Source organism: Solanum tuberosum, unplaced genomic scaffold (assembly GCF_000226075.1).
Source record: "Solanum tuberosum cultivar DM 1-3 516 R44 unplaced genomic scaffold, SolTub_3.0 scf00304, whole genome shotgun sequence".
NCBI lineage: Eukaryota > Viridiplantae > Streptophyta > Magnoliopsida > Solanales > Solanaceae > Solanum > Solanum tuberosum.
Genome location: NW_006239227.1, coordinates 89,796 through 108,622, shown reverse-complemented (window position 1 = coordinate 108,622; position 18,827 = coordinate 89,796). Strand labels below are relative to the sequence as shown.

Below are 18,827 nucleotides of genomic sequence, written 5' to 3'. Positions count from 1 at the left end.
ATTTTTCGGGAATACATAGTCCCCATATACTTCTTTGAAGAAATGAACTTCAATCTTTACTCTTTACTCAACTTGAACTTTAAGTCTTAAAACAAAGGTAAAATGTTTGTAAAAGACTTTTGAAAACTTTATAAACTTCTCTTAACTTGACTCTTAACTTTACTTGACTTGACCTTTAACTTTCCATGAATTGAATTATGGATTCAAGGATTGAGATTTGTGATAGGAAAGATCTCATGATGTTTAAGAGTGTTTTTAGATAGTTAAACATTAGAAAAGATCAAGAAATCACTGTCTGGAAACAAGTCCACGATGTAGAGATGTATTAAAATATTTGATCACAAAATTTAATTTTGAGACAGAGGTGTCCTCGTCCTAACCACGACGCAGAGCTGATTTTTGTTCACTGGGGAGCAAGTCCGCGATGCGGAGTTGCGTGCCAAAATCTGCTCGACTTTTTCCTTCTTCGTTTTCCAGCCCCAATTCGCCTAAACTCGATTATTTTTCTCAAATCATTTTTTAGATTCAGATACCCAACATATGTACCCAAGAACCTAACTCAAAACAACTCTAAAACTCAACATAAAGATCTTAGAAACATCTCAATTCAGCCCAATTAAAGAACGAAAACAATTTCAAGATATACATATCAAGAACATCAAACTTTCAACCTTTTTAGAATGAATTTCGCTGAACTAAACATTTGTGGTGCGTGGGTGAAAGAACCCAACGCTATGAGAGTCTCACATCCCTTGTAGGATTGAATCTTTGGCGAATTCCACAACCAAAATCGCAAGAACTTGACGAATCTTGAGTTTCTTTTCTCCTTTCTCCTCTTTTCTCTTCTCTCAAAGCCCTAGCGTATTTCTTATTTGCGTAAACTGATCTAACTCAGTTTAGACCCCAGGTAATTTACTAAAAATGGATTTAATAAATTGGGTAAGGAAAAGACTAAACTACCCTTTCAAAATCCAGTTTAGACTTTCCTTAGTTGAACAACCCAACTTCAAATGGGAATATCTCATTCATACGAACTCGGAATCGCGAAAACTCAGCGGAGTTGGAAAGATTATTCCAACATATTTCCTATGATACATGGAAACACGCGTAACTAATCCTGAGCTAGGAGTTATGGTCATTTGAAGTTGACCAAAACTCATCCTTAACTTAACTTGAACAAATTTCCAGATTTTCATTATTTCCTAAAATCACTATTTCCAATTCTTGACTATTTCCTAGTTATTTCAATTTGCGAGATGTTACAATATCTCCCCCTTGGGAACATTCATCCTCGAATGAGATTACTCTTACTAGGCTAAGGGTGTAACATCTAACATTTAGCTCAAACACCCAACAAGCAATCTCATAAATTAAAGAGTACTAAGAAGAGAATTAGTACCTTGATTTGGAATTTCTCCGGTTTGTAGAGATGTGGATATATCTTCTTCATATCTTCTTTAGCTTCCCAATTAGCTTCCTCAACAAACTGGTTCCTCCAAAGAACTTTTACTGATGATGCTTCCTTAGTCCTCAACTTGCGAACTTGGCGATCTAGAATCTAAACATGAATCTTTTCATAAGATAAGCTATCCTTGATCCTAATATCTTCAGTTGGTATAATCAATGAAGGATCGCCCATGTACTTTTTCAACATGGAGACGTGAAATACCAGATGAACTGCTGCTAACACTTGTGGTAGCTCTAACTCATAAGCTACACTAGCTACCCTTTTCGATATTCTGGTAAGGGCCAATATACCGGGGACTAAGCTTCCAGTTCTTACCAAATCTCGTAACACCCTTCATGGTTGAAACTTTCAAGTATACTCAATCATCTACTTCAAAGTCTAACTCCCTTCTCCTAACATCAGTGTAGGATTTCTGATGACTCTGCGCCGTTTTGAACCTCTCTTGAATCACTTTCACTTTCTCCATAGCTTGATGAACCAAGTCTGGTCCTATCAACCCAGCTTCACCAACTTCAAACCTTCCAATAGGAGATCTGCATGTCTCCCATAAAGAGCTTCATAAGGAGCCATCTGGATGCTGGAGTGGTAACTGTTGTTATAGTAAAATTCGATAAGAGATAGGTGATCATCCCAATTACCTTTGATATCAATCACACAATCCCTCAACATATCCTCCAACGTCTGAATGGTGCGCTCTGCTTGACCATGTGTCTGAGGATGAAAAACAGTACTTAAGTTCACCTTTGAACCCAAGCCTTTCTGAAAAGATTTCTAGAACTGTTCAGTAAATTGTGCACCTCTATCTGAAATAATCGAAACTAGCACCCCATGGAGTCTAACTACCTCTTGAAGATACAACTTGGCATAATCCTCTACTATGTGGGTAGTCTTTACCGGCAAAAAGTTGGTTGATTTTGTCATTCTATCAACAATCACCCATATCGAATCATGCTGTCTGCGAGACCTTGGTAAACCCGTGATGAAGTCCATATTAATCATCTCCGACTTCCATTCTGGAAGTTCTATATTTTGAGCAAATCCACCGAGCCTCTGATTCTCTACTTTAACTTGTTGACAATTCGGACACTTAGCAACAAATTCTGCAATGCCCTTCTTCATGCTGCTCCACCAATTGACTTCTCTCAAATCGCGATACATCTTTATGTAACCCGGATGAATGGAATATCTGGAGCTATGAGGTTCCTCCATGATCCTCTCTTGAAGTCCATTCACCATTGGTACACATAATCTACCTTGATATCTCAATACGCCATCTCCCTCTTGTTCAAAAACTAATACTTTTTGCTTATGAACATTTGCCTTCAATTCAAGCAAAATAGGATCTTGGTCTTGCTTTTCTTTCACTTCTGACACTAATGAAGATTCAACCCCATTCATCATACACTACTCCTCCTTCTGTAGAATCCATTAGTCGGACTCCCAATCGTGCAAGTCTATGCACATCTTTTGCTAGCTCTGTCTTTTCTTCCTCAACAAGGGCAGTAGTACCCATAGACAACCTGCTTAAAACATCAACAACAACATTAGACTTACCTGGGTGGTAAAGAATACTCATGTCATAATCCTTGAGTAATTCTAACCACCTCCTTTGTCTGAGATTAAGCTCTTTCTGAGTAAACACATACTGTATACTCTTGTGATCAATGAATACATCAACATGAACATCATACAAATAATGACGCCATATCTTCAAAGTAAAAACTACGGCAGCCAACTGTAAGATATCGTTTGGGTAATTCTTCTCATGAACTTTCAACTGTCTGGAGGCATAAGCTATAGCCTTGCCATTCTGCATAAATACGCAATCCAAACCAACTCTAGATGCATCACAATACACCATAGAACCTTGAGTACCCTCTGGTAAAGTTAACATTGGCAGTAGTCAACTTCTTTTTCAATTCCTGAAAGCTTTTTTCACAAGCTTCAGACCATTGAATCTTCACTGTTTTCTGAGTCAACTTGGTCAAAGGAGACGAAATGGATGAGAACCCCTCTACAAACCTTCTATAATAGCCAGCCAAACCCAAGAAACTCCGAATATCGGTTGGAGATGTAGGTCTAGGCCAATTATGCACTGCCTTTATATTTTGGGTATCAACTCTAATTCCATCACCGAAACTATGTGGCCCAAGAACGCAACAGACTCAAGCAAAAACTCACATTTAGAGTACTTAGCATATAACACCTTATCTTTCAAAGTCTGAAGAAATATTCTAAGATGGCTAGCATGATCTTATTCATTCCTTGAATAGATTAGTATGTCATCAATGAAGGCGATAACAAACATATCTAAATAAGGTTTGAAAACTCTATTCATAAGGTCCATGAACGCTGGAGGTGCATTGGTCAAACCGAACGACATGACCATAACGGGTCCTGAATGCTGTCTTAGGAATATCACATTCCCTTACTTTCAACTAATAGTAGCCAGATCTGAGGTCTATCTTAGAAAAACAAGTAGCACCCTGAAGATGATCAAAAAGATCATCAATTCTCGAAAGAGGATACTTATTCTTGATGGTAACCTTGTTCAATTGGCGGTAATCTATACACATCCTAAGGGAACCATCTTTCTTCCTCACAAATAAGATCGGAGCACCCCAATGTGAGACACTTGATCGAATAAAGGCCTTATCAAGAAGATCTTTTAACTATTCTTCAAGCTCTTTCAACACTAGAGTCATTAACTCGCACTAAGTGATAGACACACCCCTTGGAAACTTACTTTCTTGCCTTGAGGTACAAAAAAATGACCCTTAGGCACTACTGAACAATTTTTCCACTCTAAGACTAGCTCATTAGGAATTTGGAACTTAAAAACTCAAGTTCTAATATCATTGGAGGCATAACAGGCATGAAGCCAGTCCATACTTAGAATGACATCAAAATCTACCATGTCTAGCTCAATTATATCAGCCATGGTGTCTTTGTGATTGATGGAGATGACACAATCACCATATACTCGTTCAGCTAGAATAGACTCCCCAACATGTTTAGAAACACAAAAGGGTTCACAAAGTTTCTCAGGAATAACATCAAACTTATTTGCAACATAAGGGGTTATAGAAGATAAAATTGCTCTTGGTCTAGCAAAGCATAAACATCAAAAGTAAAGACTTTGATCATACTAGTGACGACATCTGGAGAGTTCTCTTGCTCTTGGCGATTAGTGATCGTATAAAGGTGATTTGTTCCTCCGCTAGTACCGGATGTAGCTCCTCTAGGTGCAACCCTTTCTGGTGGAGCAACTAATGAAGATTGGGTTCTATTACCCTAATTCCCACTTCCTTGACTGTTCTTAGGGAACTTTTTCATGAAGTGACCTTTTTTCCCACACTTGAAACAACCTGACTGGCCATCACGACACTTACCTGGGTGGGTCCTACCACACCTATCATATGCAGGAGCCGAGTTACCTCCTTCTACCACACTACGTTGAGACTGTACAGGTCTAGCTCTAATATTCTGCAAATTCTGACTATTATACTCACCTTTGTTTCTGGGTGCAGGTGCACTAACGGATAATGGAGAAGATCCCTTTTGCTTTTGCTGAAAGGATGAACGGTTCGCATTACTTTTCTGCTGCCCGGACTCATTCCTTGTCCTAGCCTTCTTGTTTCTAAACTCATCCCTATCCCTCAACTTCTCTTCCTCAACATGTTGCACTTAAGTCATCAACTTCGCTATATCCATGTCCCCAATTAGCATAGTTGCCCTGCCCTATTAAATTGACAGGTGGGACAACCCAAAAACAAAAAGACTCATTTTACTCCTCATATCTGTAACCATCTACGGAGCATAACGGGATAGTTGGGTGAACTTCAACCCATACTCATGAACACTTAGTGACTCTTGCTTTAGGTATGAAATTCTCGTAACTTAGCCTCTTTCAGTTCTTGGGGGAAGAAACGCCTCAAGAAGGCCTCCTCAAAAAAAGCCCAACTCGCAGGTGGTGCATCCTCAACTCGGTTCTTCTTCCATTGATCGAACCAAGTCCTACCAACATCCTTCAATTGATATGCAACAAATTCTACACGCTCAATATCGGTAACGTGCATAACATCAAATACCCTCTTCAGCTCCTCAGTAGTGTTCGAACTAGTGAAGCTTGGAGGGTTCATTCTCAAGAACTCATGAATCCTCGAAGTGTCAGTCTCTTCTTATCGAGCTCCTCTTTATTGCCCAACCAGGTTAGTCACAGCCTGACTTAACATCCTTATTGGATCTCTGAACTCAACATTGGTAACTTCACCTTGAGGTTGCACTTCAGGAGCATTGGGTACGCCTTGCTCCTCCATATTACGCCTAGCCGGATGACCTCTGATAGCTCTTCGTGGAGGCATGAGTATCTGAAAACACGCTCAAGCACAAATTAGAAGGAAACTTTTTAAAAATCAACTCTAATGCATGAAATGAGTAAGAAAAAAGTGAAATTTTCCTAAGTGTCAAAGCCTTATAATTATAGATGTGGCACGCTTCACACCTATAACTAGGACTCTACAGACACTGCTTCATAGAATCCTTAGGACTCTTGGACTCTGTGCTCTGATACCAAGTTTGTCACGTCCCGAACTTACACCCCGGACGTGGCTGACACTCGAGAACCATTGCTGGCCCCAAGCGAACCCTTGGCTTGGCTTACTTACTCAACTGAAGACTTAAAAGCATAAATACAAGGTTTCAATTCATCTCTACTCAACTGTTAAATAAAATAACTTAAGTCTTAACATATGAAATGATAGTTAAAGACAACTGAACTACTAACTATCTATGAAGCCTCTAAAACAAAGAGGGATGTAGGGACAAGACCCCCGATCATCCGAATCACTGAAAGCTAAAAAATATGAAAAAGACCCTCCGAAAAGCAAAGGGGCTCACCAACTGACTCTGAGTGCTCAACCTGATCAATGAGGCGCTGGATGCTGATCCTGGTTACCTGCGTCTGCATCATAAGATGATAGAGGCCAACTGACATCAGTACATTAAATGTACGAGTATGCAAGTTAGAATGCTCAACACAACTTAAGCTTGAAAAGGATCTGAAAGGAACAATTACCTTGACTTTATTCAACTCCTGAATAACTTAACTTGATATAAAACAATAAAACAAATGCAATATACAGAAAGCTTTTAAAACAGTAGAAAGCAACTCAGTTCGTTAATGAAAATGCTATAACAAACTCATCTTTACTCATATAATAAAGAAATATAATTTATGCGGGAGTTTCTATAACCGATAACTACCACTATGAGCCTAAGTGGTGATACAACGTCTTGCCCACGCTTCTAGAACTGTCCTATACTTTGCCGTCATATATAACGCCTTAACTAAGTGGATCCACTAGTCTATGCTAAAAGCATCTTAAGGAGTCATATAAAAAGTATAATCCTTTACTACCCACGATGGCTACATGGTTTATGGAGACTTGAGTTACTATGAACTCGCATCCCCATATCGGTGCTCAATACTACTCCCAAAATATACTTAGCTCATATGTTTTAAAACAAACTTCTTTCTTTAGTTTGAGATAATTACTCAAAACAAAGCTTAAAAGCTCTCTTGGAATCGATGTTACCTTTATTACTCAAATGTGAAAACATTTTTAAACTCTTCGGGAATACATAGTCCCCATATACTTCTTTAAAGAAATGAACTTCAATCTTTACTCTTTACTCAACTTGAACTTTAAGTCTTAAAACAAAGTTAACTTGTTTATAAAAGACTTTTGAAAACTTTATCAACTTCTCTTAACTTGACTCTTAACTTTACTCGACTTGACTCTTAACTTTCCTTGAATTGAATTATGGATTCAAGGATTGAGATTTGTGATAGGAAAGATCTCATGATGTTTAGGAGTGTTTTTAGATAGTTAAACATGAGAAAAGATCAAGAAATCACTGTTTGGAAACAAGTCCGCGACACAGAGATGCATTTAAATATTTGATCGCGAAATTTAATTTTGAGACAGAGGAGTCTGCGTCCCGACCGCGACTTGGAGCTGATTTTTGTTCACTGGGGGAGCAAGTCCGCGACACAGACTTGCCTGCCAATACCTGCTCGACTTTTTCCATCTTCGTTTTCCAATCCCAATTCACCTGACCTCAACTATTTTTCTCAACTCCTTTTTAAATTCAGATACCCGACATATGTACCCAACAACCTAACTCAAAATAACTTTAAAACTCGACGTAAAGATCTCAGAAACTTTTCAATTCAGCCCAATTCAAGAACGAAAACAATTTCAATATATACATATCAAGAACATCACACTTTTAACCTTTGTAGAATAAATTTCGCTGAACTAAACATGTTTGGCGCGTGGGTGAATGAGCTCAACGCTATAAGAGTCTCACATACCTTGTAGGAATAAATCCTTGGCGAATTCCACAACCAAAATCGCAAGAACTTGACAAACCTTGAGCTTCTCTTCTCTTTTCTCTTCTTTTCTCGTCTCTCAAAGCCCTAGCATATATCTTAATTGCGTAAACTGAACTAACTCAGTTTAGACCCTACGTAATTCACTATAAACGGATTTAATAAATTGGGTAAGGAAAAGACTAAACTACCCTTTCAAAATCCGGTTTAGACTTTCCTTAATTGAGCAACCCAACTTCAAATGGGTATATCTTACTCATACAAACTCGGAATAAGCGCAAACTCGGCGGCGTTGGAAATATTATTCCAAGTTCTTTCCTATGATATCTAGAAACACGCCTCAATTATCCTGATCTAGGAGTTATGGTTATTTGAAGTTGACCAAAACTCATCCTTAACTTAACTTAAACAAATTTCCAGATTTTCATTATTTCCTAAAATCACTATTTCCAATTCTTGACTACTTCCTAGTTATTTCCATTTGCGAGATGTTACAATATCTCCCCCTTGAGAAAATTCATCCTCGAATGAGATTACTTTTACTAGGCTAAGGGTGTAACATCTAACATTCAGCTCAAACACCCAACAAGCAATCTCATAAATTAATGAATACTAAGAAGAGAATTAGTACCTTGATCTGGAATTTTTTCGGTTTTAAAGAGGTGTGGATATCTCTTCTTCATATTTTCTTCAGCTTCCCAAGTAGCTCCCTCAACAAACTGGTTCCTCCAAAGAACTTTGATTGATGCTACTCCTTAGTCCTCAACTTGCAAACTTGGCGATGTAGAATCTGAACATGAATCTCCTCATAAGATAAGCTATCCTTGATCCCAATATCTTCAATTAGTATGATCAATGAAGGATCGCCCATTCACTTTTTCAACATGGAGACGTGAAATACCGGATGAATTGCTGCTAACTCTTGTGGTAGCTCTAACTCATAAGCTACACTACCTACCCTTTTCGATATTCTGTAATGGCCAATATACAGGGGACTAAGCTTGCCCTTTTTACCAAATATCATAACACCCTTCATGGGTGAAACTTTCAAGTATACCCAATCATCTATTTCAAACTCTAACTCCCTTCTCTTAACATCAGTGTAGGATTTCTGACGACTCTACGCCGTTTTTCAACCTCTCTTGAATCACTTTCACTTTCTCCATAGCTTGATGAACCAAGTCTGGTCCTATCAACCCAGCTTCACCAACTTCAAACCATCCAACATGAGATCTGCATCTTCTACCCCATAAAGAGCTTCATAAGGAGCCATCTGGATGCTGGAGTGGTAACTATTGTTGTAGGCAAATTCAATAAGTTGTAGGTGATCATCCCAATTACCTTTGAAATCAATCACACAATCCCTCAACATATCCTCCTAAGTCTGAATGGTGCGCTCTACTTGACCATGTGTCTGAGGATGAAAAGCAGTACTTCAGTTAACCTTTGAACCCAAGCCTTTCTAAAAAGATTTCCAGAAATGTGCAGTAAATTGTGCACCTCTATCTGAAATAATTGAAACCAGCACCCCATGGAGTCTAACTACCTCTTGAAGATACATCTTGGCATAAACCTCTGCTGGGTGGGTAGTCTTTACCGGCAAAAAGTGGGCTGATATTGTCCTTCTATCAACAATCACTCATATCGAATCATAATGCCTGCGAGACCTTGGTATACCCGTAAGGAAGTCCATATTAATCATCTCCCACTTCCATTCCAAAAGTTTTATATTTTTAGCCAAACCATCGGGCCTCTGATGCTCTACTTTAACTTGTTGGCAATTCAGACACTTAATAACAAATTCTGCAATGCCCTTCTTCATGCTACTCCACCAATAGACTTCTCTCTAATTGCGATACATCTTTGTTGAACCCGGATGAATGGAATATCTGGTGCTATGAGTTTCCTCCATAATCCTCCCTTGGATTCCATCCACCATTAGTACACATAGTTTACCTTGATATCTCAATACACCATCTCCCTCTTGTTCAAAAGCTAATACTTTTTGCTTATGAACATTTGCCTTCAATTCTAGCAAAATAGGATCTTGATCTTGTTTTTCTTTCACTTCTGACACTAATGAAGATTCAGCCCCATTCATCACTGCTACTCCTCCTTCTATGGAATCCATTAGTCGGACTCTCAATCGTGCAAGTCTATGCACATCTTTCGCTAGCTCTTTTTTTTCTTCCTTAACATTGGAGGTACTACCCATAGACAACCTGCTTAAAGCATCAGCAACAACATTAGCCTTACCTGGGTAGTAAAGAATACTCATGTCATAATCCTTGAGTAATTCTAACCACCTCTTTTGTCTGAGATTAAACACTTTCTGAGTAAACACATACTGAAGACTCTTGTGATCAGTGAATACATCAACATGAACACCATAAAATTATGACACCATATCTTCAAAGCAAATAATACAGCAGCTAACTCTAAGTCATGGGTTGGGTAATTCTTCTCATTAACTTTCAAATGTTTGGAGGCATAAGTTATAACCTTACCATTCTGTAATAATACGCAACCCAAACCAACTCTAGATGCATCACAATACACCACAAAACCTTGAGTACCCTCTGGTAAAGTTAACACTGGGCAGTAGTCAACCTCTTTTTTAATTCCTAAAAGCTTTTCTCACAAGCTTCAGACCATTGGAACTTCACTGTTTTCTGAGTCAACCATGTCAAAGGAGACGAAATGGATAAGAACCCCTCTACGAACCTTCTATAATAGCCAGCCAAACCCAAGAAACTCTGAATATCGGTTGGAGATGCGGGTCTAGGCTAATTATGCACTGCCTCTATATTTTGGGTATCAACTCTAATTCCATCACCGGAAACTATGTGGCCCAAGAACGCAACAGACACAAGCCAAAACTCACATTTAGAGAACTTAGCATATAACTCCTTATCTTTCAAAGTCTGAAGAACTATTCTGAGATGGCTAGCATGATCTCCTCATTCCTTGAATAAATTAGTATGTCATCAATGAAGACGATAACAAACATATCTAAATAAGGTTTGAAAACTCTATTCATAATGTCCATGAACGCTGCAGATGCATTGGTCAAATCGGACTACATGACCAGAAACTCATAGTGACCATAATGGGTCCTGAATGCTGTGTTGGGAATATCACATTCCCTTACTTTCAACTGATGGTAACCAGATCTGGGGCTTATCTTATAAAAACAAGTAGCACCCTGAAGCTGATAAAAAAGATCATCAATTCTCGTAAGAGGATACTTATTCTTGATGGTAACCTTGTTCAATTGGCGGTAATCTATACATATCCTAAGGGGAACCATCTTTCTTCCTCATAAATAAGACTGGAGCACCCCAAGGTGAGACACTTGGTCGAATAAAGCCCTTATCAAGGAGATCTTTTAACTGTTCTTTAAGCTTTTTCAACTTTGCTGGTGCCATTCTATATGGAGGAATAAAGATAGGACGAGTATCTGGAAGAATATACCGAAGTCTATCTCTCTTTCAGGAGGGGCTACAGGTTGATCATCTGGAAAAACTTTTGGAAACTCTTTTACTCTAGGAACTGACTGAATATGAGGTATTTCAACACTAGAGTCATTAACTCGGACTACATGATAGACACACCCCTTGGAAACTTACTTTCTTGCTTTAAGGTATGAAATAAAATGACCCTTAGGCACTGCTGAACTACTTTTCCACTCTAAGAGAGGCTCATTAGGAATTTGGAACTCGACAACTTGAGTTCTACAATTAATGGAGGTATAACAGGCATGAAGCCAGTCCATACCTTGAATGACATCAAAATCTACCATTTCTAGCTCAATTAAATCAGCCATGGTGTGTTTCTGATTGATGGAAATGACACACTCACGATATACTCGCTCAACTAGAATAGACTCCCTAACAAGTGCAGAAACACAAAAGGGTTCACAGAGTTTCTCAGGAATAACATCAAACTTATATGCAACATAAGGGTTACAAAAGATAAACTTGCTCCTGGGTCTAGCAAAGCATAAACATCAAAAGTAAAGACTTTGATCATACCAGTGACGACATCTGGATAGTTCTCTTGCTCTTGGCGACTAGTGATCGCATAAAGGCAATTTGTTCCTCCGCCAGTACCAGATGTAGCTCCTCTAGGTGCAGCCCTGTCTAGTGGAGTAACTGATGAAGATTGGACTCTATTGCCCTGATTCCCACTACGTTGCCTATTCTTAGGGGACTATTTCATGAAGTGACCCTCTTGCCCACACTTGAAATAACTTGACTGCCATCACAACACTTACTTAGGTGGGTCCTACCACAACTAGCACATGTAGGAGCCCAGTTACTTCCTTGTGCCACACTACCTTGAGATTGTCCGGGTCTAGCTCTGATGTTTTGTGAATTCTAACTATTATACTCACCTTTGTTTCTGGGTGCAGGTGCACTAGCAGATGATGAAGCAGGTCCGTTTTGCTTTTGCTGAAAGGATGAATGGTTCACATTGCTTTTCTACTGCCCGGACTCATTCCTTGTCTGAGCCTTTTTGTTTCTAAACTCCTCCCTATCCCTCAGTTTCTCTTTCTCAACCTGCTGCACATAACTCACCAACCTTGATATATCCATGTCCCCAATTAGCATAGCTGCCCTGCCCTCGTTGCTTGACAGGCGGGACAACCTAACAACAAAAAGACTCATTCTATTCCTCATATCCACAACCATCTCCGGAGCATAACGAGATAATTGGGTGAATATCAACCCATACTCATGAACACTTAGTGACTCTTGCTTTAGGGTAAGAAATTCTCGTAACTTAGCCTCTTCCAGTTCTCGGGGGAATAAACTCCCCTAGAAGGCCTCCTCAAAACAAGCCCAACTCGGAGGTGGTACATCCTCAACTCAGTTCTTCTTTTATTGATCGAACTAAGGCCTAGCAATATCCTTCAATTGATATGTAGCTAGTTCTACTCACTCAGCATCGGCAACATACATAACATCAAATACCCTCTTCAGCTCCTCAATGAAGTTCTCTGGATCCTCGGTAGTGCTCAAACCAGTGAAGCTTGGAAGGTTCATCCTCAAGAACTCATGAAGCCTCGAAGTGTCAGCCTCTTCTTGTCGAGCTCCTCTTTGTTGCCCAACCTGGTTAGTCACAGCTTGACATAACATCCTTATTGCTTCTCTGAACTCAACATTAGTAATTTCCCCTTGAGGTTGCACTTCAGGTTCATTGGGTACACCTTGCTCTTCAACATTACGCCTAGCAGGACGACCTCTGACAGCTCTTCGTGGAGGCATGATTATCTGAAAATACATGCAAGCACGAATTAGAATAAAACTTTTTAGAGATCAACTCTAACGCACGAAATGAGTAAGAAAGAAGTGAGAAATTTTCCTAAGTGTCGCAGCCTCCTAATTGTAGATGTGACGAGCTTCATACCAATAACTTGGACTCTACAGATATGGCTTCATAAACTCCTTAGAACTCTTGAACTCTGTGCTCTGATACCAAGTTTGTCACACCCCAAGCTTACACCCCAGACGTGGCTAGCACTCGAGAACCATTGGTGGCCCCAAGTGAACTCTCGGCCTGGCTTGCTTACTCAGCGGAATACATAAAAGCATAAATACAAGGATTCAATGCATCTCTACTCAACTGTTAAATAAAATAACTTAGAATGTTTAAAAGTCAACATTAAACTTGGCCAAAATGGCAACTCAAGTCTTAACATATGAAAAGACAACTGAACTACTAACTATCTATGAAGCCTCTAAAAGAAAGACAGAAGTCGGGATAGGACCCCCGATCATCCTAACAACTGAAAGCTAAACAATTTTGAAAGAGGCCGTCCGAAAAGTAAGGAGGCTCACCAACTGACTCTGAGTGCTTAACCTGATCAACGAGGCGCTGGATGCTGATCCTGGTTACCTGCGTATGTATCATAAGACGATGCAGGCCAACTGGCATTAGTACATTAAATGTACGAGTATGAGAGTTGGAATGCTATACACAATTTAAGCTTAAAAAGGATCTGAAAGGAACACTTACCTTGGCTTTACTCAACTCCTGAATAACTTAACTCAATATAATGCAATAAAACGCATGCAATAGACAGAAAATTTTTAAAAAAGTAGAAAGCAACTCAGTTTGTTAAAGAAAATGCAATAACAAACTCAACTTTACTCATATAATAAAGTAACATAATTTCTGTGGGAGTTTCTCTAACCGACAACCACCACTATGAGCCTAAGTGGTGATACAACATCTTGCCCACGCTGCTAGAATTGTCCTATACTTTGCCGTCATATAAAACGCCTTAACTAAATGGATCCACTAGTCTATGCTAAAAAGCATCTTAAGGAGTCATCTAAAAAGTATGATGCTTTACTACCTATGATGGCTACATGGTATATGGAGACTTGAGTTAATATGAACTCGCATCCCCATATCAGTGCTCAATACTACTCCCAAAATATACTTAGCTCATATGTTTTAAAACAAACTTCTTTCTTTAGTTTGAGATAATTACTCAAAACTTAGCTTAAAAGCTCTCTTGGAATCGATGTTCCCTTTTTTACTCAAATGTGAAAACATTTTAAAACTCTTCGGGAATACGTAGTCCCCATATACTTCTTTGAATAAATGAACTTCAATCTTTACTCTTTACTCTTTACTCAACTTGAACTTTAAGTCTTTAAACAAAGTTAAAGTGTTTATAAAAGACTTTTGAAAACTTTATAAACTTCTCTTAACTTGACTCTTAACTTTACTTGACTTGACTCTTAACTTTCCTTGAATTGAATTATGGATTCAAGGATTGAGATTTGTGATAGGAAAGATATGATGATGTTTAGGAGTGTTTTTAGATGGTTAAGCATGAGAAAAGATCAAGAAAGCACTGTCTGGAAACAAGTCCGCGACGTGGAGATGCATTTAAATATTTGATCGTGAAATTTAGTATTGAGACAGAGGAGTTCGCGTCCCAACCGCGACGCGGAGCTGATTTTTGTTCACTGGGGGAGCAAGTCCGCGACGCGGACTTATGTACCAAAACCTGCTCGACTTTTTCCTTCTTCGTTTTCCAGCCCCAATTAGCCTAAACTCGACTATCTTTCTCAACCCTTTTTAGATTCAGTTACCCAGCATATGTACCCAAGAACCTAACTCAAAAAAACTCTAAAACTCGACGTAAAGATCTCAGAAATTTCTCAATTCAGCCCAATTCAAGAACGGAAACAATTTCAAGATATACATATCAAGAACATCAAACTTTCAACCTTTTCAGAACGAATTTCGCTGAACTAAACATGTTTGGCGCATGGGTGAACGAACCCAACGCTATGAGAGTCTCACATACCTTGTAGGATTGAATCCTTGGCGAATTCCACAACCAAAATCGCAAGAACTTGATGAATCTTGAGCTTCTCTTCTCCTTTCTCCTCTTTTCTCTTCTCTCAAAGCCCTAGCGTATTTCTTAATTACGTAAAATGAACTAACTCAGTTTAGACCCCAAGTAATTTACTAAAAACTAATTTAATAAATTGGGTAAGGAAAAGATTAAACTACCTTTTCAAAATCCGGTTTAGACTTACCTTAATTGAACAGCCCAACTTCAAATGGGCATATCTTACTCATACGAACTCAGAATCACGAAACTAGGTGGCGTTGGAAAGATTATTCCAATATCTTTCCTATGATATCTGGAAATATGCCTAACTCATCTTGAGCTAGGATTTATGGTCGTTTTAAGTTGACCAAAACTCAACCATAACTTAACTTAAACAAATTTCCAGATTTTCATTATTTCCTAAAATCACTATTTCCAATTCTTGACTTCTTCCTAGTTATTTCAATTTGCGAGATGTTATAAATGAAACTTTTTGGAACAGTTCTAATTATCAATAATCAGTTTTTCATCAATTATTCTTTAGTTATTTTGATACTCTTTTGTTGAGATGTACGTCAAAATTTAATAATATTACTAGCATTCTTATTTGTTTGATAAATTATCAAATACTATTTTAGTTACTTGTTTAATATATATTTGTGATATTTTTATACTTATATTAGTTGAAGTGGGTTCATGTACTTCTTTTATATGAAAATAAGTAATGACTAGTTAATTAATCTAGAGACTATCCCAACTATTTACTTTTATCTTCATGCATTACATTATGAGGATACTTTAATAACTTTTCTAAATTAGTTAAGACAAGAATGAGAGTTCACCAAAGAAGACATCTAATATATTGTAGGTTTTGTTTTATCTCCTTAATTTCTATAATTGAAATAAGAAAATATTAATATGTTGTTCAAATCGATAAACACAATTTAAAAACTCCATAGAAAAGTACTGTAATTCATAATAATTAACAACTCAAAACATTTTAAAAGTATTTTGAAAAGATTATGATCAGAAAAAATATTCCTTGAATGTCCAAGTTAGTAGTAACTAAGAAAAACAACGTATTTAATCCTATCTTCATGTATGTAAGGAAAACATTATAAAAATCAAAGATTTTCTTCTCTCCTTAATTTTCATTGTTGATAACTATACATTCCAAATGTTCCCTCACTCACTCACCTTTTCTTGCTTATTCTGCAGATTAATAGAACCACCTTGTGTTTTATTATTAAATTGGCTACCAAACTATGCAATCTGCTTGATGTTCATATCTCCAAGAAATTGTTGTTGATGTCACGGTAGTTCCTTCGACACTACTTGGGTGTACATGCAGTGGCGGACCCAGGATTTTCACGAAGTGGGTTCAAGATATAAAAATAAATAAGCAAAAATGCAAACAAAACAAATTTTGATTAATTAAAATATACCATTACAATTCTATTCTACGAGTTTTCATTTCTTGAAACCTATTCATAATACTCTCATCAGAAATAGTATTAAATATTCTTTTCTCTACATAAGGCACCATACAACTACTCAGAAAATCATCATCCATTCGATTTCGCAATTCACTCTTGATCAACTTCATTGCCGAGAAAGCTCTTTCAATTGTAGCAGTAGCAACCGGCAAGAGCAACGCAAATTTTATAAGGCGAAACACAAGAGGATAGTTTAAATGCTTCTTTACCTTAACTAGCATTTCAGAAAGATCGCCAAGCCCTTTTAAGTTGGAGAACCTTTTATCAACATCACGGACATCAACTATATAAGTCTCTAGCTGATTCCTAAGAGTAACCATTACATTTTCACCAAAATCATCAGGATATAATTCAGCCATTCTCAATATGTTCTTGATGTCAAAACTAGAAAATGAGTCAACTGGATTCAAGCAAACAACTCCAACAAGCAAATTTGTTCTAACCTCATTAAAACGATCATTGAGTTCTTGAAGCTGCCAATCAATAATCTTAAAAAATACTTCCACACGATAGTGATGTGAAATAGTATACTCAGCAACTTTACGTCGAGATCTTCCAAAATTAACATAGAACTCATCAAAATTAGGTATCAAAATATCATACTTGACACAAACTGCGGACACATTCTCGACAAGTGAATCCCATCCTTCATTCCTTAAATCTTGCAATCGTTTCTTCACCACTTTAACAAGTAGAATGGCATTTGCAATATCTTGTTCTTTCTTTTGTAAAGACTCATTAAGCTCATTTGTGATCGCTAAAATATCTCTCATTAAATGCAATATGAAAGCAATCTCAAATGTTTGACAAACTTTAAGATATCCGGTTGCCTTAGCTTTTTCTTCAACAGATTCAGAATCAACAACAATAGTATCAAGAACATCAGTAATAATTGCCTTAGCTTTTTCTTCAACAAATTCAGAATCAACAACAATAGTATCAAGAACATCAGTAATAGAGCCAAACATACTAATGAAGTTCTTAAAAGATTTGTAATGTGAACCCCACCGAGTATTGGCAGCTCTAGCAAGACCAAGTTCTTGATTCAATCCCTTACCACTTTCAACCTCACCCATATCAAGTGCCACTTGAACTTTTTTGCTTGAGATTCTCGAAGTTCATCCATACGTTTAAAAGAACCTCCCACTACATTTAAATCATTAGAAACCAACAATACAAGTTCTCCAACTTGAAGGCATTTTTTAGATACCCCAACAAGAGTTAACTGAAGTTGGTGAGCAAAACAATGAATTGCATGAGCTGATTTACTTTCTTGTTGAATCAAAACTTTAAGGCCACTTAAACGCCCTTGCATATTGCTAGCTCCATCATAGCATTGCCCTCGTATAAAAGATAAACTCAAAGAATGTTGCGCAAGATAGTTAACAATAGCTTCTTTCAAACATAAAGCACTAGTATCATGAACATGAATAATTCCTATGAACCGTTCCACCACAGACCCCTTTCTATCAACATAACGCAAAACAATTGCCATTTGCTCCTTACGTGATATATCACAAGATTCATCAACTAACAATGAAAAATAGTCACCGTTTAGATCCTCCATAATAGCTTTAATTGTTTCAAGCTTACATGCAGTGACTATATCTTTTTGAATTTTATGAGAAGTCATCTGGTCATTTTTTGGAGCCTTTTTCAACACAAGTTCACCAATTTTATCACACCGCTTCGCATACCATGAAAGAATTTCAAGAAAGTTACCTTTGTTTAGCGATGATTCATCTTCACGATGTCCACGAAATGCCAATCCTTGATTCAAGAGAAGTCTCGCCACTTCAATTGAAGCCTTTAAGCGAATTTTGTGCTCAAGCTTGGTTTGATTTGATAGCTTAACAAATGCGGCTTGAATTGATTGTTCTTGTCGCATTAGATCTTCACACTTCTTCTTTGCCTGATTGTGAACACTGTTTGACTTACCAATATGCGTATCTAATCTTTTCTTTTTGTGCCAACTCCTGAACCCTATACTTGAAAATGTTTCACCTCCACCTTGATGAATGCTTTCATCTTGAAATAAATAACAACACAAACAATAAGCTGCATCTTCAGTCACACTATACTCCAACCAATCATGATATTTTTTAA

At 37.7% G+C, this 18,827-nt stretch overlaps 2 protein-coding genes across 2 annotated transcripts in view; both read right to left on the bottom strand.

The window, feature by feature from the left end:
* Positions 1–16,672: 16,672 nt before the first annotated feature.
* Positions 16,673–17,689, bottom strand: LOC107063088 (uncharacterized). The gene has a single exon (XM_015314524.1). The coding sequence runs from the start codon at positions 17,687–17,689 to the stop codon at positions 16,673–16,675; it is 1,017 nt and encodes a 338-aa protein (XP_015170010.1).
* A 77-nt stretch (positions 17,690–17,766) lies between these two features.
* The window catches only part of LOC107063087 (zinc finger MYM-type protein 1-like), a 22,746-nt gene continuing 21,685 nt past the window's right edge, over positions 17,767–18,827 (bottom strand). The window contains exon 2 of the mRNA XM_015314523.1: positions 17,767–18,749. Coding sequence (XP_015170009.1) covers positions 17,767–18,749 — 983 coding nt within the window. The remainder of the gene's footprint in view (positions 18,750–18,827) is intronic.

Coding starts and splice junctions, on each gene's coding strand:
- LOC107063088 (XM_015314524.1), bottom strand. CDS start 17,689: ATGTTTGGCTCTATTACTGATGTTCTTGATACTATTGTTGTTGATTCT.